The following is a 26,531-nucleotide window of genomic DNA, read 5'->3' as shown; positions in this document are numbered from 1 at the left end:
TGACCTAATATTTAGTTTATGGCAGGGGTGTTTTAATACATATTAGTTCGATATGGATAATAAAATCCGAACAAAACCTATGTTTTCGATTTTACAAAATTTCAAATAAAAGTAAATCATGAATTTTTATTCGTTTTGGAAGATTAATTTTAAGTTTTGAATTTAATTGTTGTTTTTCGGGTGTTTCATTTTTTGTTCGGAGTTTTTTAGTTTAGATTGCAAAGTAATAAAGAAAAAGAAAGTGATGGTAACTCATCAATTTTACTTCATTTTTTAAATTTCAAATATGCTGCCTCACGTTGGTTGTTTTCTCTTGAAAATTAGTCTCAATTTTAAGAAGTCGTTTGGGTACAAGGAATCAGACTTGTAGTTGGTTTAACCGGTTTATCCATTATTTGGTTGGATTTTTAATAATTCTATTTAATCCATCCGGACTAAGTCATGTTAATTGAAGAAAAATAAACATATACCATCCTTTTGTACTATTAACTATCACTTTTTTAATCATACCCTTGTCTCCAACCTACCATTTTCCTACACAAAAAAGTAAATTTATTACATTATAAAGGTAATTTTGTTCAAAAATAAAAAAGTTCTTAATTTATCCCAGCTAAAAAATCATATCAAATATAATACTATTTTATCATTATAATATATTTCTATATCAATAAAAATTTTTTATTTACGTACTAATTATCCAATAATCTCATTCTCTGACCAAAAGTTCCCTAAAAGATCATAGGCTAAAACTTGTGTGAGACGGTTTCACGGGTCGTATTTTGTGAGACAAATCTCTTATTTGAGTCATCCATGAGAAAATATTAATTTTTATGCTAAAAATATTACTTTTTATTGTGAATATCGGTATGATTGACCCGTCTCACAAATAAAGATTCGTGAGATCATTTCACAATAGACATACTCAAGATCATATTAGCCATAAGTTGAGAGACTCATTGCCAATTTTTTTTTTAAGAAATGAGTCCCTTTCAACTAAATCAGGGTTAATGAGATCCTACCTATGTGAACAATACCCTCACTTCATTTCAACGGGTAAGATCTTGACACACATACAATTTCAAAAAAAAAGTGGATCCTATTATATGCATGAGCAAATCTTGGCCATCCATCCTATTCCATATGGGTAGGATGAAATAAACCCTATATCAGATTCTAAGTTAAAAAGCCAATTTATTTTAATTCTAAATTAAAAATTGGCATATGAAAAGCCAGGATTCTCCTCAAATTTCAAAAATGGAAACCCAAACCGCCAAAAAAAGCTCGAAGATCCCCAAATCCACACACACTGTTTTCTCTCTCTCTTCTGCGCGTACGTATGGGTGAGATATCCTCGATCTCCGCTTTTGACTTCTTATTCGTACTGAGATTCGTTCTTTTTGATGTTTCTTTTCATTATTCTGTCTTAAAATTTGAATTTGAACTCGAACGAATCGAATGGGACACTACTGTAACATTTCGTTATCCGTATGCTACTTTACTTTTGCTGCTCCATTCTCGAAGCATTGTTTAACTAGTGCTGTTTTTTTACGTGAAAGCTCAGAATGGCTGGTCTTTCAAGTAAGGTTTCACTTCATTCGTGGCATTCTTGGACCGATGAGGGAATGATTATATTTTCATTTTTAGGGATGATTGTATTCATCTGAGGTGTGTGTGTTGTGTTCTTCCAGCTCATAGTCTAGTGCTTATTCTAGCTCGATTCTTGGATCCATGCTATTTAAAGTAATGTTTTCATGCGATTTTTATTTTGATACATATTTTTATTTTGTCATAAATATGATGCAGGAATGCCGATTTCTTGATTTGCGAAATATGACTCTTCAATCGATAGTTTTAGAAAATGTTGCGATTCCTGAAGATGGTTTTCTTAATTTGAATACGTAACGTTTTTCTATTTTCTTTTGTTTTTTGCTTGGCATGTTTTTTTAAACACTGAAGGGTGGTGGCACAAAGTCATGAAAGAGGGGAGCTTATAAGTTTGTGTCGGAGTTGAAATTTGAGCTATTATGGGCCCTTAGACGCAAGGTGAATAAAGATGAAGTCACAGGTAAATTTGGTGAAAGGGAAAGCTAGTTCCAGAATGACCGGTCAGCAAGCAGCTTTTGAGCTGAAACAAAGAGTGGTTCTTGCGCTCAACAAGCTTGCAGATAGGGACACTTGTCTAATTGGGGTCGAGGAGCTCGAGAAAACCATTGAATGCTTGCCTCATGATGGAATTGCTCCATTCCTGTCCTGCATATTGGACACAGATTCCGGACAGAAATGTGCTGTACGTAAAGAATGCATTCGCCTAATGGGCAAACTGGCAACTTTTCACGAGATTCTGGTTGCACCTCATCTTGGCAGGATGGTAGCTAGCATTGTTAAAAGGTTAAAGGATACCGATTCTGCTGTGAGAGATGTATGTGTAGAAACAGTGGGTATCTTGGCGTCCAAATTGAGTGGTAATAGGATTGAAACAGATGACATTTTTGTCGTGCTAGTGAGGCCACTTTTTGAAGCTCTGGGTGAGCAAAACAAGCAAGTGCAATCTGGATCAGCATTGTGTTTGTCGAGGGTCATCGAGAATATTCATGATCCTCCACCCTTGATTTTGCAGAAGATGTTGGCAAGAACAGTCAAGTTGACGAAAAATCCACATTTCATGGCAAAACCAGCAGTCATTGAGTTGAACAGGAGTATGATTCTGGTTTGTTTCTGCCCACGGCGCCTGTATTTGCCCTATACTTTTGTTTCTGCATTCACTTCTGGTTTATAGTTAATTCTTCTAATTTGTGTATGTAATATTCAAGAGCTCATCAGCAGTTTAAAGAATATCTCATTTACTCGCCTGCTGCCAAATCTATTGTTATAACAATAATCATCATGTTCTACATTTTGTGGGATTTTAGTCGATCCTATCCGTTATTTTTCAGACCTATATGATTGGGTTGTTTGGGTTTCCAAAGTAGAATAAAAGGTGTCATTTTAATTATTGCTATTTGGCTCGTACTAGCCCCCAGTAAGTTGAGATGTTTCTTATATCGATATGGAAAAAACTTCGGAAACCTCCTAAATGATTTCAATATTGAACCTCGGGCATCACTTACATAACTCTTGTTGGGTTCTGTACATGTCACATGTTTAGAATGATTCACATGGCTTCATCAAATCAAGCAATTCTTGGTTGTGAATATACAGTGCGCAGATACTTTAAGATTGGACATTTGAAATGCAATAATTGGTTAATAAAGAGATCACAGTGGAAAATTTAAGGAAGTTTTAAGAAAGTTTTGATGGTTTAACTTTCTCTAAGAAGATGCTTACATCTTGAGACTCATCTACCTTATATTGGTCTCAAAATTCTCACAACACATTCCAAAAATCAATATCGATGTATATTGTTGTCTGGTAGTGATGCATTTGTACTTAAGTCGCATTTTATTTTCTTATCGAATGTTCTAGGCTGGGGGTGCTCCTACGCCTAGTTCACTGAGTGCTGCTCTGACAAGCATCCAAGAAGCCATGAAGAACAGCGAATGGGCAACTCGTAAAGCTGCCTGCTCTGCGCTAGGAGATATAGCTTCTTGTTTAGTGTCTTCCTTGGGCACATTTCGTAACACTGTCATCTGTTGTCTTGAATCATGTCGTTTTGACAAGGTTGGCTTTATTATTTAATATGTCATATTTCAGTGGCTTCATTTCGTAAAATACTTAATCTGTAATTTCGCATACCTTTTTCTTCTCAATAGGTGAAGCCAGTAAGGGACGCAGCTTTGCAGGCCTTGCAACTCTGGAAAAATCTTCCTGGTTTGGTAACAACACCCGAACCTTCTGAAGCTGGATCTTCTGTCAAAGGTATTATGATCAATTCCACGTTTTTTGATTCATTACAGATTACCATTAAAAGATTGTAGGCCACTCTCTAAAAATTGTGTTGATTGTCTTGGCGTCTTGATAATTTTTTCGGGATATTTTCTTTCTAAGTACTTCAATGGTACCACATATAAGTTGGAGCTGAATATTCACGTGTGGAATTATTTATGTGGATTTAAACCGATAATTGCACACTTTTACAGTTATTTAGCTTCTTTTATATGAATTAACAGTAGCTAATTTACGATTGACATTATATTTGCAAAGTGACAATTGAATGAATTTTGAACCATATGCTTAGTTTATTCACTTTATGATCAAGAATTTTTTATGTAATGAATGTGAGTCTGCTATAGGTCCACGCAAACCTACAACTTGGAGAAAGGGAAGCAAAATCCAGAAAGGGGCTAGTTAATTTTCTATGTGCATTTCTTACTGAAGCTGATCCATCTAGGTCCACTTTATTTTCTGGGTTTGGAATTCTGATTGGCCCATATGAACTTGTTTCTTCGTGTTTTTCATCCCTCCTTGTAAATTCTACTGTTTGAAGTGAATGGTATCTCCTTGCTGTTGCGTCTCTCTAACTTGTTGTTGCTAGTATATTTGTAATTGCTCATGTAAAACTTTTTTGATCTCTTATTAGGTACTTCCTACACATCTGACTATGGTGATGTTACCAGTTCCAGTGGCTCAAAGCTAAAAGATATTAAACAGATGAGATCTGCTTGTGAATTGGCTAAGAAAAGAGTTCCTCTATCATCCCAAACAGCTGGAGGAACTAACATTGAGAAATCTCAGCAATCTGGAACAAATGATTGGCAAATAGAAATTGCAATTCCTAAGAATCAAAATATTTCAGTATCAGAGAACCAGTATGATGAATCTGAGGGTAGCTCTGTTACAAAGAGATGTGAAAATATTTTTGCGGATGTTAGTAGTACTAAAAATATTGGATATAATTACGTAGAACTTGATGACAAGCAAGAATTCTCTTCCGCGTCCACTCTTTTCACGGAAAGCATCAAATCAAAGGTTGTTCCTATCCACTGTGATGCTTTTGATGATGCCTGTTTGGTAAAGTCAACTGGAACTAGACAAAGGTTTGCAAATGATGAAGCTAGTATCGAGGAGCAAAGATACTTGACGAAAATGAATGATCGTACGAGCTTAGATTCCACGGTTACAGAATCTACTTCGCAAATTATGCTTGGTTGTTGCTTAAAAACTGAAAAAGATTTGATGCTCATCAGAAAGCAGCTTTTGGAGATTGAAAATAAGCAATCAAATTTGATGGATATGGTAAAGGTAATTACTAAATGGTTTCTTGCTCTGTTTCTTTTGCTTTTTTGTTGCAGTAGATGCCCAGCTACCATTAAGGAAAACGATCGAGATATTTCGTAAACACAAAATTGCCTTGTGCGTGATAATGTTAATAAAGAAAGCATCTAAATGTTAAGCATCAAACTTTAAACGTCTTAAATCAATCTCACTATGCTTTATGAGTTATGTTTTGGTCTGGAAATTGAAACATGGCTTATGGAAATATATTTTAGCCAATAATCCCATTAAGATTTCCGAAGTATTCTTTGTAAATAAATGGAACCTGAAACAAGCCATAAGCTTTCGCCATGCCTTACATTTAGAGCAAATAATTTTGTAGTTAGTTTGTGCTGCCATGAATGCAAGTATTTGAGTATTGAAATGTAGAAGTTAGTGCAAAAGGCTTGTTTCCGTGTTTAATATTGTTCCTACGTCAACCCACCTTCCGAATCAATCTTGTGGGGGAACTAAAACAGTATTCTTTTCTCAAAACCTTAATAATCTGTGATCATCTAAATCATCTGCTATGTATTCAGGCATTTACAACCACCATAACGGATGGCATGTCCGTGGTACAGTTGAAAGTGTCAAATCTTGAATTAGTGGTTGACAAAATAGCACAAGAACTTGTTCATGGAGGAAGATATTCAGATGTGCTGGCGACCAAAATTGTGAAAAGTAGTCCTAGCATTGTTTCCCCCAGATTTTCTGGGAGTACCCCCAGGGCCTCTGTCGAGAGTAATGGGCATCCTCCATTACCTCCAACTAAACATGCAGGAATATGGGAGAACACATTTATCAGGGGGAGATCAAATGGTTATGGGAAACAAAACTCAGACATAAGGGCTGATGCTACTCCTAAGCTAAGCAACAATTCTTTTGGTAAGAGCAGCACCCCTGCAAGTTTTTCTTCAGAAATTTATGAAGGCCAAACACGAATGAAAAGCAATATCTTTGATTCAAGTCCCTGCATCAAGTCAAGACTAAATAAACTGGAAGCTAAGAAGAACCCGCAGAAAGTAATCAATGATTACATCTTGGACAGGGATCTTGACTTTGCATATGAAGAAGCTCTTTGTTCGAGGAACAAATTCCTTTTGTTTGAGCTCCTAGATAAAACAGGTCCGGTTCTGGAAAATTTATCTCAAAAGACTGGAAATGAGCTACTAAGCACATTGGCAAAGTTCTTATTGGAGCAAAGATTTGTGAATTCTATTATTCCATGGTTTCAGCAGGCGAGTCATCTTATTTGCAAAATATTTTGACATCAGGAGATAGCCATAGCATCTTACATTTTCATCACATAGCCATTGCTATTAGAGGTGAGGAAGGTGCTAGGATATCATTGGTCATAGGCACAAAATCTAGGGAAGGTGCGCCCCTAATTGAACTGGGGTGCACTTAGGGAAAACATACTATAGTATCAATTTCTAGGAAAACGTCATTAAATATCATCCTTACAAGTTATTGCGCAACAATAAAGTTTACATTAACTAGTCTATAGTTGAAAAGGATTGATTATCACCTTGCATTTCATTTAAAATACACTATCCTTGCATTTATGATGTGCTTTAAAGGTTTGATGAGCCTTTAAAGTGCAACAAAGCTCGAAACCAAGGTGCTTATTGTTGGACTGTTGTGCCTTGGCTTGCATCTAGGCACAATGGGGGTGGGCCGAGTCTTTCTGCATCTTGAGCCTAGATGCAGTAACGCAGGCCTTGAGGGACTATAATAAACATGATTATAGCTATTCTACACTAGCCAAACAAGCTTTCATTAATAATCCTCAGTTAGCACGAGATGATTTTTAGTTCGACGATACAAGTTCAAAGCTTCATCTCTTGTAGTGTTCCAGTTGTAATTGTACTGTCAGAAATCATGGTCTATTAAACTGTTAGGCCATCATGTGTCAGATTTTTAAAATATTTGTTAGCATCAACAATCCTATCATCAGTCACATAATTTTCTTTTTTAGCTTGTGGACCTCAGTAACATCCATGGACCAACGTACTTGGCGCTCTCTGCAAAATTAAAGCGAGACCTTATAGCTTCAATCCAGGAATCTGCGAATGTGGATGGTTTCAAGCCTGCAGAAAGGAAATATTTTATTGAGCTTGCAAAAATGATGCGTCACATTTGGGGTTAGAAAATGTTTCATCTGTGATTCTTTATGGTCCTCTCTTAGGTCATTTGCATATTTTATTTCAAAATATAAAGTTTGTTCTAAAAAGATCTAAATCTTATTCAGAAGTATTGTGATACAGAATGTCAGATTATGTTTCTGAATCTTTTTAAAAATTCTTAAATGATTCTTCAGTTCAACCTTTCAGGAAGATGCACTGTATAAATTGGAGTGTCACAGATGTGATAATCTGATATTAACGTAAGAACCTCAGCAACTCCAAACCTATCTAGTTTAGAGTTTATGCAACATAAATTTGTATAGGAGATATAGAAGAGTCATAGAAGTCGATGAGATAGAAGCAAAGCTTTTGCTTTGTTTCCTGTACTTCCTGATTCTTGTGTTATTAAGAAAATCCCGTCTACAATATTTACACAACTGTGTAACTGAGTCTTTTAATAACTTATAAAGTGCAATCCTGGGAAATTTGTGTGTTTTAGTCAAGATTTGTGTGTTATAGTTAAGATCAGAAACATGTAAATTCCTGATTCCTGTGAGAGACGAAAATGACATAAACCTATCTATGTAAGTACATTATTCTCTCGTTGAGTTGTTTCTCAGGTTGAACAGTGTAACTCTTTGAACAATAGGGTGAAGCTCCAGCGGCACCAGTGTAAAACAATTTAGTTAACATTATTATTCAATTATGGTTCGAAAAGGATTATATTTCAACCCCCACAAAAGGAAGTTTTTATTGTATTCAATGAACTAAAGGTATCATTTTTATCTCTGTGCAGGAAATGGACCTTGCCAACAAATTCACTCAAACATGCTAAAGCGTGATGTTGTGGATTAAGTGACATTGGAGCTGTTGATGATGCCCAGTAAGAAAATAATATAAAAGTCGATGTCTGTTGAATGTTTATCTGAAAAATTAGCTAATATGCTTGAAATATTTCCCCACGAAACACCTATTGGCTTGTTATTATATGAAGTTGTGGAATATTTTTCTGCCCAAATTGCTATGAAGCTTGTAGTTCTGTATGTGTCTTATTTCAGATGTTTTCTTTGATTCTTTATCCCATTTGTTCTTTAAAATTAGAATAGATAATTACAATTATCAAAATTCTAAGATTGTCACTTAGAGCCCATTAATTATTGTCAGGATGCGGTCGGATTGAAAGTGATTTCAAATTTGTAGTTTAAATTCATTGCACTTGTTGAGAACTGCTCTAAAGTTCAAGTAATGGTCGATAGACTGTTTTCTGATTGTAAAAAAATTTTAAAGACCAGCTTGTTTCTAAGCAACTTCGTATCAAAAGTTTATGTTATCTTAGAAAAATGATGTGTGGTCGGTGTTGTATCATAATCGACAAGTTCTAGATATTCAACTAATTCAAAAGATTCTCTCGTTTTGTTTATATATATATATATACACACACAACTTAGCCAACCATCTCCTCCAAAAATTGATGGCACGAGTGCTTGAAATCACATAGAATACTTAAATGAGCGGGCTTCAACTTTATAGCAAAATAAATTTTTAATCGTACAAACAGCTAAGGAATAACAAGAGGACGAAATACAATCCAATATTTCATATGAACGTTTACATTAAAGCACTTGTTGCACAGAATATTGGAATTACATGAAAATATGTCAATATGATATCATTTTCGAAAACGACTACTTTGATAATTTGTTCGTCTGTGAATAAGAATTTGTTTGGAAATATACAAAACAATAATGATTATAAAGAGATTTTAGAAGTATATGTTAAAACAATTAGAACTTTCAAAATTGGAGTATATTTTTTTGGACTAGAATAGATAATAATTAAAAATTTGCACGTTGTGTTATTTATGAGATTTTTTTTTACCACATAGTGCTGTGTATCTGTGGTTGCATCAAAATCTGTAACTATTAATAATGATGTATGCCAAATATCTCAAATCGTCAATTATTTTCAAAAAAGGAATCAAAAGAAAATTAACAAGAAACTGAACTAAACTTTAAGAATTCAAAATCTTCATCCTTGAAAAGAACTACAAAGAAAGTCCTCCTTTGGAGGCTCACTTTTGCTCCTTCCATTAACATGTTTACGCTTTTCATGCTCGGTTTCTCGAAAGCTCTCACTTTTTGTTATGTCCACCTTCTTCCCCATTGGAGTTTCTGCCAACCTTTTCGGAACCTCATAAAGTGTTACACAGGCACCTCCATTCAGTAGAATCGTTTCGTCTTCATTAGCTTCTTGTGTCACCAGGGGCTCGAGAATTTCGATTACTTGGCTCATTACAGGCCTTCCTTTCGGGTTTTGACTGAGGCATTGATATGCTAGATGGGCCACTTTCATGAGAACTTTAGTGGAGTATTGCCCTTCAATTCTAGGATCAAGTATTCTCAAAAGCTTCCTGTTGTGGTTGAGGATTGGACGAGCCCACTCGACTAGATTATGCTCTCGACTAGGCCTGCTTTTATCCATTGCACGCCTTCCAATGAGCATTTCAAGTAAAACGACCCCAAAACCATAAACATCGCTTCGTGCAGTTAAATGTCCTGAAAATGGTGTAAAATTGATCGTAGGATCAGTCTTGATAACCAGAGCCTTTTGAAATTCACTCACACACTCTGTGCGACTCAAACTGAAGGCCTATATTTTTAAAAGACCAACAAATATACCACTGGTTTGTTTGATTGGTCACAATAGATCTTGCTATATTCAAATTGATACAGAAAATTACATATCAAAACAGGTACTTCTTGAACATAAAGCTAGAAATCAGTATGCCAACACAGGACTCACCAGTCATCACATACTCGGGGGCAGCATAACCATAAGTACCCATTACTCGGGTTGAAACATGAGTTTGATCTCCAGTTGGGCCGACCCTAGCCAATCCGAAGTCAGAGAGCTTTGCATTAAAATCCTGCATGTTTTCTGCACACTTTAGCCTTTGTCTTACCAATGGAGATTTTCAAAAAATAAACTTTCAATAACAAAGAAACCACATGGTATAAGGATTCTTGAAAATTTTGCTGCTCACGGTACAGTCGTACTCTTCTTCTGTTCAATGGAACATCTACTTTCTCAGAATTAATTTCCATTTCCTCAATATACTAGTTAGATCTGTAAACAGGACGATGCTCAACTTACCACATCTAGCAAGATGTTAGACGTCTTAAAATCCCTGTATATTATAGGATTATCCACATCATGAAGAAAAGCAAGCCCTTTTGCAGTATCCAAAGCAATCTTCAATCTCTTGTGCCATGATAAGGTGGCGCGTACTCCTATAAGCAAAAAGAAAAAAGAAATAAAACAAATTGAATTTGTACAAAAATACATGCGAAATATTTATTTTTGTATTAAATTATTGTACAAACACAAGTTCTCGCTGGCATCATATCAGATTATACAAATGCAACACCTTTAATACATGTTTATAAAAGCTTCTCATATAGCTATTTATTGGTGTTCTTAGCTGCAATAATTATAGCCAACATCAGTTATAAGAAAATGAGAAATAAACTAAAAGGATGCAATATATACTTCTACACAATAAACATTGTCCAACACTAGCTGTTAAATATGTGGTTTTGTTGTACTCACGGTGAAAAAGGTGTCTCTCCAAGCTCCCAGATGCCATATATTCATAAACCAAAAGTCTGTGATCATCCTCGCAGCAATAGCCAACCAGTTTCACCAGATTTGCGTGTCGAAGTTGCCCTAAATAATTGACTTCTGCCTGTAAGTGCAAAAACTCAACGATGAGTCAACTCACGACCTTTTCTATGTAAATTTTCAGTATATAGCAAATAAAACGAGAAAACTTCAACAACGTTTTCATTTGGAGAAGAAAAATATGTGGTGCAGCCGTTCTTTCATTTCTTATTCTGATATACAACGTAACTTAATCGCGTTATTGATTATTGCTGCTTAAACCAGCTTACAATTGGTGCATTTTTCATTCTGCTGTACAACGTATCTTAATCTTGAATGTGAAAGACTTGAAGGCATGGATTTTCACAGGTTATGAGAATCTGCAAAGACTGGAAGTAAAATTAGTGCCATTTGCGAGGTGATGTTCCACAAGACAAGAGAGGTCCCAATGCTTTCAGGTGACATGCCACGATAAGCAAATTATAAATATTTTCATTCCTCCAACCTTTCAGATGGCGACAACTTTGACCATTTTTTTGGCATGTTATGCAGTAGTCATGAGTGTCTCTCTGCCTTATGCAACACCCTTAAAAAACTAAGCTCGTTTTTAAGAGCAAAAAGATCAGAAAATATCGTGAATATAATATTTGGTTAAAAAAGGAAATACCAGCCATTCTCGGTCTCCCTGAAGGCCCTCGGGATCAAGCTCTTTAATGGCGACTCGAGTTGTCTTGTAACCAGGCCGCACATTATCATCTATCACTCCTTTATAGACGATACCAAACCCACCATCACCAAGAACCTGATCTGGCCGGAAGTGTTTGGTGGCCAGTTTCATCTCCTCGTAAGTGAAGATATCAAGATCACCATTCACAGGCCTTTGACGTAGATCCTTTATGTCTTTTGAAATTACCACAATGGCGTTTGAATTCACAGAGTTCACTTTTCTCGGTGACACCGACTCTTCACAAACACCTAACAGAAGTAGTCAGTATCAGTATTGTTCAGGGAATAGCAATAGAATCACGCATTGTAGTTGAGCCACAACCATAAATTCACAGCGACAATAACGGAAGATGGAATTATTTGTCTTTCAGAAATAAGTGAGTATCTATATATACTTCAATATTAACCCTTAGAAAAGTCTAGAGCCGCAACTAGATTGTAACTCCCTGAAGTTTCTGTTTGTTATATACAAGTGCAAAATATCCCAAGATTGACCAAACAGGTAGCTGATGTGTACCGGCTTAATATCTCAATAACATTATCAACTCATTTCAGATGTGCCTTCATTAAATCTTCACAATTCTCCACAACATGTTTAAGTCGGTACAACTCCCCATTAAAATTAAAGAAACAGACACATAATTGCAGCCTAAGCTGAAATCAACTTGCCATATCCGCACCAAGAATTTCAGACAAGGATGTACCATTATTTCCATTTACGGAGGCAATAGACTTTTCAACTGATAACAATTAACTAAAATAAATTTAAAAAGGAGCGATCAGGAGTGAGCAGGGGTGTTACGTTTCTGTTTGTAACACATGAAAATTATTGTAGTTTTCACTAGAGCAACTCCTCTGGCCTGCAGCCTCTAATGATCAGCTAAACATACATGGATGGCAGATCAAAAACAACATCCATGGTATAAGACCTGGTTGATGACGGGAATATTATTTTATCGGTGCAGTGATTGTTAAAAAGGGAAAAAAAAATATCTTATACTTAAAATGCAAGTTTCCTAGTTGATAATCAGGCATGATACTCAATTCCAATTCCAACAAAACCTTCAGGCATGATACTCAATTCCAATTCAAACAAAACCCAACAAGGATAAAATAATCAGTACGCTTTAAACAAAGAGAGGTAAATTGAACCAAGGAAATGAGATGAATCACGAAGATCATAAGCAATATCAGTTGTCGAAAATGAAACCTGGTTTGTGTCTGGAAGATTTGCCATCGGTGTACTGTTGTTCATCTTCTACAACACTGAAACAAGAACCCATTTTTAGACAAAACCGCACCAGATTCACATCTCCAGTTCCATGGATTTCGACCAAGTATCACTTCAAAATCGGATTTTTAAGCACTTGTTTTACTCCAACGAAACAACGGAAGAAACCCAAATGATTTCGCGGAAAAATCGAAGAGAAACACACTGGTAATCGATAAGGGCCGCCGGAATAATCCCCTGATATGAAACCAACGATATAGATTATGGTCTACACACATCAACATTCAACACACAGCGAAGAGTCGGTGAGACCCTGAGACTGACACGAGGCTATATGAGGAAGGTTTGCTCATTGAACGCAACGTTTATATGCGTACTCATTCATAATTGTACGAAAGAAAATTTGTGTACGCACGTGACTATTACAAAAAAAAAAAATTATTCTCAATTTCAAAAAATAAAAATCAACTAAACAATTATTACACTCAACATCAACTAATATCGATTTCTCGATTCAATCGATACGTATTTATACCTTTTGTTTCAATTTTTTTATATTTTAATCAATTTTTTCAATTTGTTTGGTTTATATTATAAAAGAGTATAATAACTTTGAAATTTTACATAGATACAATCCTAATTTTATTTTAATATAATTTTGTCGAGGTTGTAAATTAATATAAAATATATAAATTATAAATAACTCTAATGATATTCTCTGTATTTTATGATTTAAATAATATAAAATATAATCATGAAAATATTTTCACTATCATGTATCAACTTGATTTAAAAGTAGAATGAAAATTTTGAAATCCTTGTGTTGCTCCAATCTATATTTTTTGCTTTAATTTCATATTCGCTCTTCAATCTATTCATTTTACATGAACTAAAAAACTCTCATGTTAATATGTCTTCCTAGTTTTGGAAATTTTTTTTGGAGAGCATTAATATCAGAGTAAGTCTTTTATGAGACGATCTCACGAATCTTTATCTGTGAAACAGGTCAATCCTACCGATATTAACAATAAAAATTAATGCTCGTAACATAAAAAGTAAAACTTTTTCATGGATAACCCAAATAAGAGATCCGTCTCACAAAATACGACCCGTGAGAGCGTCTCACACAAGTTTTTGCCTAATATCCATGTGTATATTATTCAAAATCAAAACCCATGAGTAATCTAATTTTGTAATTTGAGATTATAAATTTAGAATTTCAACAATTATAATGTGAGTAATTTTTGGATTAATAGGTGCATTATTTTAATTCTAAACATTTAATTGGACGATCAAACTCAAAATTAAATCACAAGACATCATCAGACCATTTCACGAATTAACAAATGTGAGACAAATCTTCGACTAATAAAAATTATTATTTTTAACGTAAAACTATCATTTTTGTTAATTAAATTATGAAAAATATTGTTTATTATACTACGATCAAGTAAAAAACATTATTTTTTATATCAAAAATATTAATTTTCATTCGTACACGGATACAAAGGCCAGTTCTGGAATGTAAGGCGAGGTCTTGAGGACTTGTTCTTCTTTCTTTGGCATTATTTTGAAATCAACGGTTGACCGACGCGGTTGACCCACAGTACCACACGGTTCTAGATCTACTATTCCTCCATGCAAAATGATTTTATTTTATTTTGATATAATTAAATATTGTGATAATTATTTTTTCATTTTCAAATGGCCAGCTGTCGGTCAACGACGGCAAGTCAATCTTTTTCACCACATGCAATCTCGACTAGATGTTATATATATTGAAATAATATTTTCTATTAATTTTTTATAATTGTATTATAAAAAAGATACAAAAATTTGTGTGAGACGATCTCATGTATATTATTTTATGAGACAGATATCTTATTTGGATCATTTATGAAAAAATATTAGTTATTATGCTAAGAATATTATTTTTATTGTGAATATCGGTAGGATTGACTTGTCTCACTGATAAAGATTCATGAAACCATCTAATAAAAGATCTACTCTATAAAAAATTGTATTTTGGGAGAAAATAAGGATTAGCAAAAACAAAAACTTTAATTCTATATTAATCTAAATAGTGAAAGAAAAAGATGCTTATCTTGGCAAATCAATAATCAAATCAAATCAATATATATATATATATATATATATATATATGGATATGTCACGTCCTCACCTAATTTTTTGTTCTCAAATTTTATTTCAAATAAAGTAATTAAAGTTTGCAATTTATTCATTATTAGTCTCTCAACAAACACCAAACATTGCTAGTTTAGTGGTTTACTGGAATTTCGTCTAGTATGGGTTCTTCAATTCCTTGTGTCAAACCAACCAATTCATATACTTGCCCAATAAATAAATAAGTGGGTTATCTACGAGTCAAATCGACTCGATTCATACTTATAATAAAAATTAAATTTTTAGTATAAAAAATAATAATTTTTCATGTGTTGAACTGGATCGAATATCCGTCACACAAAATTGATATTTGAGACAGTCTCATAAGAGTTTATGTGTATTTAAATCGAATAAAATGTTTGAGACAATATTCAGATTGTCAAATAAAGAGGAGAAACTATAAAATCGACAAATTTTCAAGCATTTTAAAATCAACAATTAAGTACTGCTAATTATAACTTTTAAAACAATAGGTGAGTCTATATTACACTAAGAGATGTACTCCCGATTTTTGTTTTTATTAGATGATCGGTTGATTATCTTACTTGAAAACAAAATTATGGGTTCTATCAATACTTTTTAATTTTACAGTGAGGTGGTCAATCGATTATCTTATACAACACACTGGGAGTATAGGCCTAGTTATTAAAATTACAATTAATTATCAAACAATAATGATTTAATTTAAATATGCGGTGAAAATATTTTAAAATACTTAAAATGGATCTCAGGACTTGGAAAAATTTTGATATAAACTCCCCGTAAATAGGACATAACAAAAATTTTAAAATACATGTAAAAAAATGATTCAAGGACGACGTTATGGTATTCATAAAGTCACACACAACTGCCTGCCAATTCAACATATCACAAGCTGCAGTTCAAATATAGCCGACAAAGCTCTCAACAACCTAAAATAACTCCAAATCCACCATAACAACTACAAAGCACCATACAAATACAAAAGACATTTGCTCGTCAATAGACTCTGACATAAAACGGATCTGATACCAAAATAATAAAAGTGGATTAACTAGGAGATCTCAATTCTAGACAACCAAATAATCATATCTCAATCACGTGCTCCTCGGCCAGAATATCTGTCTGGTGCTGCAAAACTACTCGGGTGACCTACCATGGTACCCAACAAAACTTTCGATGTAGCATAGACTTACCTTAATTTAATAGTCTTTAATATGGATATTACAGCCTCAATGAATAATTAAAGATATGAAAGCTAAGACATTAATTATTACACTTCTTCCTTGAAAATTTATCTTACCCCGTATCACAACAAATTAAATTGTAATACATATATGATACCCCCATAAGAGTTCGGGTCATGGATTACCCGGGAAACTACATGGATAGCACAAATTAGAGTCAATATGCAGATAACTTTCTTCAGCAGCCGGGCATGAGATTTGAAACGTCTACTCGTTTTAAAAATGCGGAAATATTTTTTTTTCTAGCATGCATTTTCGAAATATCATTTAAACGTTTCGCATGCATGCGTTCTACAGATAAATATAAGATTTAAAAAAATGATCTTAAATATTTGACAATAAAAATAGCGTCATTTAAAATAACCAAACTCATCCATAATCATACGAAAACATAAACTAATAAAATCTTAAAATCATCAACGTATGAAGATATTCATCTCCTCTAAATATCATAAATCGTAATGCAAAAAACATGTGGTCCTCGGGTCGTGTCACCACACCAGGTCTGCCTACTCAGAGTTCAGCATCTCCCGTCTCCTCATCATTTAGCTCACCTGCATCACACATGCCTAGTGAGTCTAAAGACTCAACACACCTGCACCGTTAATAACAAATACATATACATAGCACACAACAGTGAAAAATATCATACTTAACATACCTTTCATGAACTTTTAAAATGTAACATAAACATGTCGTGTAAAATCATGACGTGTCAAAACAGCACTTCGTTAATCATCATTCATCGTTTATCATTTATCGTTCATCATTCATCGTTCATCGTTCATTATTCATCATTCATCATTTATCATTCATCGTTTATCATTTATCGTTCATCATTCATCATTGGTGAATTCAGTTCATTAGAGGTGAATATCGTACATCATTCATCATTTACGATGGATCCATCATATATAGAACCGCGGTACCCAGCGGCTGTCGGACATCAGTGATAGGATTACCCATCCACTGTGCCTAGGCCTCATCATCATCATCATCAGCATTTACATATACGTCTTAAACATTTACATATACTTCGATAGCCACAACTAATTTCCGTCATTCAAAACATTTTCATTTTCATCACTTATAAAACATGTATAAATGCAATTTCCTTTAAATTCAAGCATGCAACGTATATTTTTATAAAATCTTAAAAATCGTGAATCATGATGCGTGAACATTTAAAATATCATGAATTAGTGCTCAGGGCGCTGTCAGGACCAACGTCTCACCCCAGGTGCAAAATGATCATTTTGCCCATGGAAACCCAAAAATTACCATTTTGCCCCTAGACGTAAAATTTCACGTTTTTGACATTTTCTTAATTTCATTGACTATAACATGTCCCAAATAATTATTTAAGCCTACATGAATTTTCTCATATTTTTGTTTGGCTTAAATCGACGACTTTTAAATTAATCTTTAACTATAACATATTAATGCGTTTTAATCCCGAATTAAACCAAACCTTAGCATAAAATTCCCAAATTAAAAACTTAGACTTATAATAATTATTTGAGATTAAATATACTTTTCCATAATTTTATTAAGCCTAAATCTAGGCATTTCAATTAATTCTTTAATTAACGTTTCCTGCTACGTTTAAATCCCGAATAAATTCAAAACTTATTATTTTGATCCGAAACTTACAAAACTATTAAAAATATCCCAAAACATATTTAAAAGCATTCCTAGACATAAACTAGAGCCAAAATCACAACTTAACCGATTTGTTTTAAAACTTGAACCGGGGTCTCGATTTTTATCCGAATCAAACCGAAACTTAACCAAATTTGTCGCAACCTTTTACCACATCTTAATAACACTTAAAAGTCCTAAATTCATCAAGACCAAGCCCCTGAACCTTTCGGCCAACCCATAAATTCTGCTGGACATCTTCTCCCAAAACCCCACTCGACCCCTACGTGTCCCATCTTTGCTATTTGCGTCTCTAACCCAAAACTAACTGGACCAACCCCTATTCAGCTTATCCTAGACCATCCTAGGACTCCTCTGGACCTAAGGCAACCACGGCTACAACCCCATGCACGGAACACAGCTCGTACGCTCGAGGCTCACTCGCACAAGCTAGGCACAACTGATCTCCCTAAACCAAGCTCGATCACCTACGGGGCATGTCCATCAGCGCTCGGCCTCCCTAAGCCGTGAGTTAGAATCGAACTGAACACAACAATCTATATCATCAATCAGTTGTGAGACCGAAATTAAATTGCATTGTAAATTAGGAACATAAAGCACATTTTGGAGCCGTATGGTGTCCGTTAGTTGCACGGCACCCTCTTCAGTGGCAGCTAGTGTCTGACCATCTGGAAGACGCACGGGACATGAAGAAATTGCTTTAATATTCAATAGACATGATTCGTTACCGGTAACGTGATGAGAGCAGCCGGTATCAATTATCCAATCAGCCATACTTAACTTACCCTGCAATCTGTTAGAAGAAGGAGAAGTAGAACCAAACGCAGCCGAGAGTGCCGCCCATTGTTCGGCAGAGAAACTTGGAAAGGATTGTGTAGCAGGGGCGTGGCTCAAGGTGGCAGGAGAAGTATTGTGAGGAATTGCGGGTGTAGCAGCATTAGCACGAACTCCATTACGACCATGACCTGCCGAATTTCTAGTTGAAGAAGCTGACGGTTTGCCTTTCAAAGTTCCTTTTCCTTCAAGGGTAGAACCATATTTTTTCAAGTACCAATCTGGAGTGCCATGTATGTCGAAGCAGGTTGTAATATCATGACCCGATTTGTGGCATTGAGAACAAGTCAAGGCTGCCTTCGTCGTTTTGTCGAGGCGTGGTTTGGATCGAGGCTCCATTTTCACAGCAAAACCAACTGCATCGGGTTTCTCTTCGGTGATGCGTGTGATTCCCCGAACCCGCTCATCTTGAGCGACTTGTTGGAATGCCCGATTCAACGTGGGAAGAGGATCCTGTGACAAGAGAGTCGATCGCAATTGTGCATAATAATCAGAACACAGGCCAAGAAGATATTGATGCAACCTGTCATCATCACGTCGTTGGCTGTGTTGCTTACCGACCTGACACGTACAGTTACCGCACTTGCAAGAAATCAAAGGCTCATGTTTATCAAGTTCATCCCATAAAACGTTCAATTTACTGAAGTAAACAGCAACAGGCATAACTTTTGTTTGCTCACAACGATTAATATCGCCCTTAAGCTGGTGAACACGTGGACCATTCACAACCGAGAATCTTTCATGCAAATCGTCCCATAAGCGTTTTGCATTATCGTAATTCGAGAGCATAGAACGTACCTCGAGGTCAATCGTATTCATGAGCCATGAGACAAGCATGCACTGAATCGTTACCCAATCATCATTCGTACAGGGAGGAACAATATCCGTGATTGTGCCGTTAAGAAAGCCGAATTTGCGCCGAGAGGAAAGAGCAACGCGAATAGCATGAAACCAATCATCAAAGTTATCGAGTTTCAGACGGATGGGAGTAATGAAATCGCCAGGGCGATCTTGTGGCCCTAAGTAAATGGCGAGCTGGAGTCGATTTTTGCAGGCGGCGGTGGAGGAGTGGCGGCAGCCATAGTGCCGAAAAGATTTGGATTTAATTTGGCTATGATACCATGTTATTTTAGATAATCTGTGTTGGTTTTTCTCATTCATTGTTATCAATATTTATACATGCTAGAAAGCCGAAAAATCCTATCAAAATATATGCCACCCATATATCTAGCCTAATCTAAGGAAATCAAATATATGCAAATATATGCCACCCATATATGTGGCCTAAATATCCGTAACACAGACCCACAAGGGCCTGGTCCATGGCTTGGTTCAGCCCCCTGTGCCACTGGTCCAAGCAAATCAGCCGAAACCCCTACCAGCTAACCGAATCCAACAAGAGCCGAACCACCCCCTCAAAACCTTACTCTCGGCCCTTCCCTTGCAGTGTCCAGCAACTGATCTAACTCACAAGGCAAATCATTGACATCAAATACAGCCCCTTAGCAACCCAAGTCGCAGCCCCTTGCACATCCAAACTAGAAAAACGTGAGTGTAAAAGCATGGAATGCAAAAATACATGTAAAAACTGAAAGCCATTCTTACTCATGCTTGGTTCGAAAGTTTTCTTACACAAACCCATTCAACAGCATATATAACATATGAGATGCAGAAAAAAATAGATACAATGCATGCCTTAGATGAAATGGCGCGAGAAGATCAAAGACGAGTGCCGGAGATTATCTTCCTTGAAGAAGATGCTATGGCCAATATTTTCTTAAGGTAGCTGTTGATATAGCCGAGAGGAAGATGGTACTAAATGTGGTGTCGGTTGGTTTGGGGTATAATTAGTTTTAGTGGGTCTTAGGTATTAATTAAATAATGGATTAATAGATCACGGGCCCTAGTTGTCATTTAAAAGTCTAAAAAAATGAGTTTTAGGTCCGATAAGTTTAAAAATAGGCCCATTAAATCCAAACATACTCCCGAAAAATATTTCTTGTTGGAAAGATTTTGAAAATATTAGCCGAACCTTCAAAAAATTCCTCGATTCGCTAAAATTTATGTACCGGGTAAATATAAAATCATGCGGGTAAAAATACCCAATAAAGCCCATTTTTGCAAAACACACTTAAAAACACCTTAAATTAATTAATAAAAATTAATCTTGTAATAAAATAATTTTCCTGATAATTCTCCGGTCCCCGTTCGAGCGCGAAATACAACTTAAAAATCATAGTACATGAACTTTTAAAATTTCATGAAATAAATCATATCATGCATAATTTATGCATAAAATGCATAAAAATAATTAAACATCATTTAACGAAATAAATAAGCATTTAATACTTTAAAATAATTTAATAAAATACCAAAAAATTTAATAACTTGTATGCATGTGGTTTACGTGACCCTTCAAATTTTTCGGGATGTTACAAGATTTCCCAGGATATTTTCTCCCCAGGCAATCAGGAGCCCGTGCTCTCGTGCAATCTCCTGGGAGCTTTTACCCGGGCTACCTCGAGAAACACACAATACTCGAGTGTATCAGTATGTGCTACCTTATGCTTGACAATCATTGCTGTCAGAACGACATGAGTTTGATGTGTCAGAGAAGTCATCGGAAGTAGGATATGTGCAGCCGTCATATCATACTTAGCAGGTGGGCATTAAGAACAAGGTAATCATCAGATTTCCTTCCATAAATAGCAGGTACACTTCTCATTTATGGATTCTGGAATTTTGAACTCTCAAGTATTCACATATATTCTCACATATATTGCCCTTGGTCTTCATCTTCAACCTGCTGACTTAAGCATCGGAGTGGCCACGCCGGACGTTCATCCGGTGCCCATTCACGAGTTCATCTTCTTGTTTGCAGGTTACAGTCGCAACAACCATATTATACAGAGAAATATCTTCTTCCCTTGCTCACTTTCCTAAATATCAAAATTTTACCATATCCGGTGGATTGCCCCGTTTCCAGCTCACCCGATCTACCCGGATCACATCAAAATAAATTACAATAATGACAATATCAAAAATCATTTTATCTCTTTCTATTAACATACTTATTAATTTAATAACAAATTTAATTGGTAATTATAACATATATGCAGTCAAAAATTTCCCTCTTCATAAATCAGCATCCAATATTAATTCCAACATCCAATTATCTCTTACTTTATATTAATATATTCCACAAATAGCGAAGATGGCCCATTACATTAATATAAATGTATAATTTAGTTAGTGTATTTTGAGTGTTAGTTATGTATTTTGTCAAATTTTGTTTTCAACTAATAACTTGAATTTTTTTTTGTCTTGTCTGAAATCACTAATTCAACCAGATATTACTTATTTGACACTCATATTCTTTTATATGGCTCGTGTGACAAAAATAAAACTTATATTATACATATAAAATATCATAAAACAAAAATAAAGGTAAATGACAAACATTTTTTTCTCACATTTTGAAGTATTTATATCATATTGCTATGGTTTTCCCTTTCTTTTTTATCAGATTAATTTTAATTTAATTAACATGATTTTATTCTCTCTACATGTGTCACATATGATAGAATCTTTATTAAATAATTCATATTCAATAAATTTAGTGGTTTCGGGCAACAACAAAAAAATGCATGAAACAAAATTTGAAAGTGACAAAACTAAACAAAATACATATCAAACTTATAGAACTAAAAATACAATTTTTTCCATAATTTATTCTGAAATGTAACTAAACGACCTACCTCTTCAATTGCCTAAACGTTAATTTTTGGAAATCATGCACACAATATTAAGATTTTTTTGTATATAAAAGGAAAAGTAAATATAATTTTCCACCACATATGACGTAAAAGGACCTTGAATTAACTTTTCAAATCACAGTAAAAAAAACTAAATATAATTTTCCACCACATGTGAGAGGTAAAAGGACCTTGGATTAAATTTAAAATCCAATCTACAATTTTAGAAATATCACAAAATATTACATATATATTTACATAATTAATCACAGTATCAATGGTCAATGGTCATAATAATAACGTTAATATACAGTAAATCTCTTTCCTTCCAACCAATTAATGTACAAAGGTGGTGGACATTTTGTAATATTATATATATCAAATGGCTAAAATGCATACAATCCAGCATTATTTGGATAATTGGGTACCTAAATATTCCAAGATTTGACTTCATCGTACCGGCAAACAACAGATGTCTGTCCTATAAATGAGCCCAATTCCTATACTAAAATTACCTGCGCAAAATCACAAAAACTGTTGTGAAAAAGTAAAAATTTATGGTAAAAAGTAAAAATCTCAAACTCTCAAAATTTATCAAACTACACACTTTATAATATTTTTCTCTCTACTCAATTGTGATTTTCTTCACAAATGAGATATCTATTTATAGAAAATCTTTACAAATAATCCAAAAATAAAATACATCATTACCTACATCATCACACACTAATTTTCAATATTTACAACTCTTATTTTCAACATTCAAATATTCAACATTCAAATATTCAATACACACATTTTAAATATTATTTTCCAATACTCCCCCTTGTGATGATGATCATGATACGATGATGTCTTCATTACGTGTTTTTGTACTGCCTCGTTAAAAACCTTACTTGGAAAAATCCATTGGGATAAAAACCATAGTAAGGGAAAAAGAGTGCAGTCACGTAAACTCTCCCTGATGTTGACATGAACAATTCTTCACAAATTTCGTAGATTGCGCATCCCAATATTATATATGTGCTTTCTGAATATTGACGTAGGAAGTGCCTTTGTGAAGAGATCTGATGAGTTTTCACTTGATTGAATGTGACGAACATCAATACATCTATTCTTCTCAAGCTCCTTGGTGAATGCGAAGAACTTAGGAGGAATATGTTTAGTTCTGTCGCTTTTTATGTATCCTTCTTTCATTTGAGCAACACATGCAGCATTATCTTCATATAGTATCACAGGCTTCTCATCAGATGATAATCCGCATGAAATTTGGATATGTTGGGTCATTGATTTTAACCACACACATTCACGACTTGCTTCATGTAGTGCAATAATCTCGGAATGATTTGATGAAGTTGTTACGAGCGTTTGTTTCTGAGAACGCCAAGATATTGCAGTGCCTCCACGAGTAAATACATATCCAGTTTGGGAACGTGCCTTGTGTGGATCAGATAAGTATCCAGCATCAGCATAACCAATTATACTTGGATTAGCATCTTTTGAATACAAAAGTCCCAAGTCTGTCGTTCCTCGTAGATAACGGAATATATGTTTAATTCCGTTCCAATGTCTCTTTGTTGGATATGTGCTAAATCTTGCCAACAGATTCACGGCAAAAGATATATCAGGCCTTGTACAATTTGTAAGGTACATAAGGGCACCGATGGCACTTAGATATGGTACTTCTGGACCAAGAATATCTTCATCATCTTCACATGGACGGAATGGATCCTTTTCTATGTTTAATGATCTAACAACCATTGGAGTACTTAAAGGATTTGCTTTATCCATATTAAAACGTTTAAGGATCTTTTCTGTATAATTTGTCTGGTGAACAAACATTCCACATTCTTTTTGTTCAATTTGTAAACCCAGACAATACTTGGTTTTTCCAAGATCCTTCATTTCAAATTCTTTCTTCAAGTATGACACAACTTCTTGAATTTCTTTATTTGTTCCAATGATGTTTAAATCATCAACATATACAGCAATAATTACGCATCCGGATGTTGTTTTCTTAATGAAAACACAAGGGCATATTGAATTATTTACATATCGCTTTTTCATCAAGTGATCACTTAGTCGATTATACCACATTCGACCTGATTGATTTAACCCATATAATGATCTTTGTAATTTCACAGAATAACATTCCCTGGGTTTTGAACTTTGTGCTTCAGGCATCTTAAATCCTTCAGGGATTTTCATATATATATTACTATCAAGTGATCCATATAAGTAAGCTGTAACAACATCCATAAGACGCATTTCTAAATTTTCAGATACCGCCAAGCTAATCAAATACCGAAACGTAATTGCATCCATCACAGGAGAATACGTTTCTTCATAATCAATTCCAGGCCTTTGAGAAAAACCTTGTGCAACAAGTCGAGCTTTATATCTTACTATTTCATTTTTCTCATTTCGCTTTCGAATAAAAACCCATTTGTATCCAACAGGTTTTACACCTTCAGGTGTAAGGACTATAGGTCCAAAAACATTACGTTTATTTAGCGAATTTAATTCAACCTGGATGGCATCTTTCCATTTTATCCAATCCTGCCGATTTTTACATTCACCAAAAGATTTTGGTTCATGATCTTCGTTATCATTTATGATGTCGATTGCCACATTATAAGAAAATATATCATCAATTTCATCTATATCTTTTCGGTTCCATATTTTTCCAGTATTAATATAATTGATAGAGATTTCATGATTCTCGTCAGTTTGTGGTTCTGACAGAACATTTTCATCATCATGTGTTTCTTCAGGAACACCATTCTCTATTTTGTGATCATCATGTGTTTCTTCAGAAACGTCATTCTTTATTTTGTGATCATCGTGTTTCTCTATGAATTTTCTTTTTCGAGGATTTTTATCCTTGGAACCGACTGGTCTTCCACGCTTCAGGCGTTTAATGACATCATGAGTATCTTCCATTTGTTTCTTTGGAATTTCAATTCGAGCAGGGGCATTTGCAGCATGTATATATAATTTAGTTACCCCTTTTGTGTCTGCAAATGCATCTGGTATTTGATTTGCTATTCTTTGCAAGTGTACAATTTGTTGTACATCTTTTTCACATTGTTTTGTTCTTGGATCCAGATGTAACAATGATGATACATACCATGTAATTTCCTTTTCGGTATGTTTCTGTTCTCCCCCTAACATTGGGAAGATTTCCTCATTAAAATGACAACCAGCAAAACGTGCTGTGAACACGTCGCCTGTCTGAGGTTCAAGATATCGAATGATTGATGGACTATCATAACCGATATAAATTCCAACCTTTCTTTGAGGTCCCATTTTCTTTCGTTGCGGTGGTGCAATAGGCACATACACCATACATCCAAAAATTCTCAGATGAGAAATGTCTGGTTCTTTACCAAATGCAAGCTGCAATGGGGAGTATTTATGATATGCACTTGGTCTGATGCGAATTAATGAAGCAGCGTGTAAAATTGCATGTCCCCATATAGAAATAGGGAGCTTTGTTTTCATAATCATTGGTCTAGCAATCATTTGCAGACGTTTAATCAATGATTCAGCCAATCCATTCTGTGTATGTACATGAGCAACATGATGCTCAACAATGATTCCCATAGACATACAATAATCATTGAAAGTTTGGGAAGTAAATTTACCAGCATTATCAAGTCTAATTTTCTTGATTGTATAATCGGGAAATTGATTCCTCAATTTTATTATTTGAGCAAGTAATCTTGCAAATGCAACATTTCGAGTTGATAATAAACATACATGTGACCATCTGCTGGAGGCATCAATCAATACCATAAAGTATCTGAATGGTCCACATGGTGGATGGATTGGTCCACAAATATCACCCTGAATACGTTCAAGAAACATTGGTGATTCAGTTTGGATTTTGACTGGTGATGGTCTTATAATAAGTTTTCCAAGAGAACATGTTTTA

General features: G+C 34.8%; 3 protein-coding genes across 10 annotated transcripts; 1 reads left to right on the top strand and 2 right to left on the bottom strand.

The window, feature by feature from the left end:
* The first annotated feature begins 1,222 nt into the window (after positions 1–1,222).
* Positions 1,223–8,386, top strand: LOC142529412 (TORTIFOLIA1-like protein 2). Of its 7 annotated transcripts, XM_075634952.1 has the most exons (9): positions 1,322–1,340; positions 1,562–1,665; positions 1,957–2,707; positions 3,463–3,657; positions 3,750–3,855; positions 4,517–5,178; positions 5,730–6,428; positions 7,169–7,334; positions 8,113–8,386. In XM_075634952.1, the coding sequence occupies exons 3-9, from the start codon at positions 2,054–2,056 to the stop codon at positions 8,169–8,171; spliced, it is 2,541 nt and encodes an 846-aa protein (XP_075491067.1). In that variant the 5' UTR covers positions 1,322–1,340; positions 1,562–1,665; positions 1,957–2,053; the 3' UTR covers positions 8,172–8,386. The 7 variants fall into 7 exon arrangements, with proteins under 7 accessions (XP_075491068.1, XP_075491067.1, XP_075491066.1 ...); XM_075634953.1 differs by lacking the exon at positions 1,562–1,665 and having other exon boundaries at positions 1,223–1,340; XM_075634951.1 differs by lacking the exon at positions 1,322–1,340 and having other exon boundaries at positions 1,349–1,578.
* An 831-nt stretch (positions 8,387–9,217) lies between these two features.
* LOC142529088 (putative serine/threonine-protein kinase PBL17) lies at positions 9,218–13,286 on the bottom strand. Of its 2 annotated transcripts, none has more exons than XM_075634482.1 (6): positions 12,913–13,286; positions 11,644–11,939; positions 10,926–11,061; positions 10,470–10,606; positions 10,119–10,242; positions 9,218–9,871 (listed from the first exon to the last, which is right to left on the bottom strand). In XM_075634482.1, the coding sequence occupies exons 1-6, from the start codon at positions 12,983–12,985 to the stop codon at positions 9,345–9,347; spliced, it is 1,293 nt and encodes a 430-aa protein (XP_075490597.1). In that variant the 5' UTR covers positions 12,986–13,286; the 3' UTR covers positions 9,218–9,344. The 2 variants fall into 2 exon arrangements, with proteins under 2 accessions (XP_075490597.1, XP_075490596.1); XM_075634481.1 differs by having other exon boundaries at positions 11,644–11,951; positions 12,913–13,285.
* A 5,202-nt stretch (positions 13,287–18,488) lies between these two features.
* On the bottom strand, positions 18,489–19,658 carry LOC142528501 (uncharacterized). The gene has a single exon (XM_075633551.1). It carries the CDS (start codon positions 19,656–19,658, stop codon positions 18,489–18,491), a length of 1,170 nt encoding a protein of 389 aa, XP_075489666.1.
* Positions 19,659–26,531: the final 6,873 nt, after the last annotated feature.

This window comes from Primulina tabacum, chromosome 16 (assembly GCF_025594145.1).
Source record: "Primulina tabacum isolate GXHZ01 chromosome 16, ASM2559414v2, whole genome shotgun sequence".
In the NCBI taxonomy this organism is placed as follows: domain Eukaryota; kingdom Viridiplantae; phylum Streptophyta; class Magnoliopsida; order Lamiales; family Gesneriaceae; genus Primulina; species Primulina tabacum.
The sequence above is the reverse complement of the archived record's forward strand: the minus strand, read 5'-3'. Positions and strand labels throughout refer to the sequence as shown.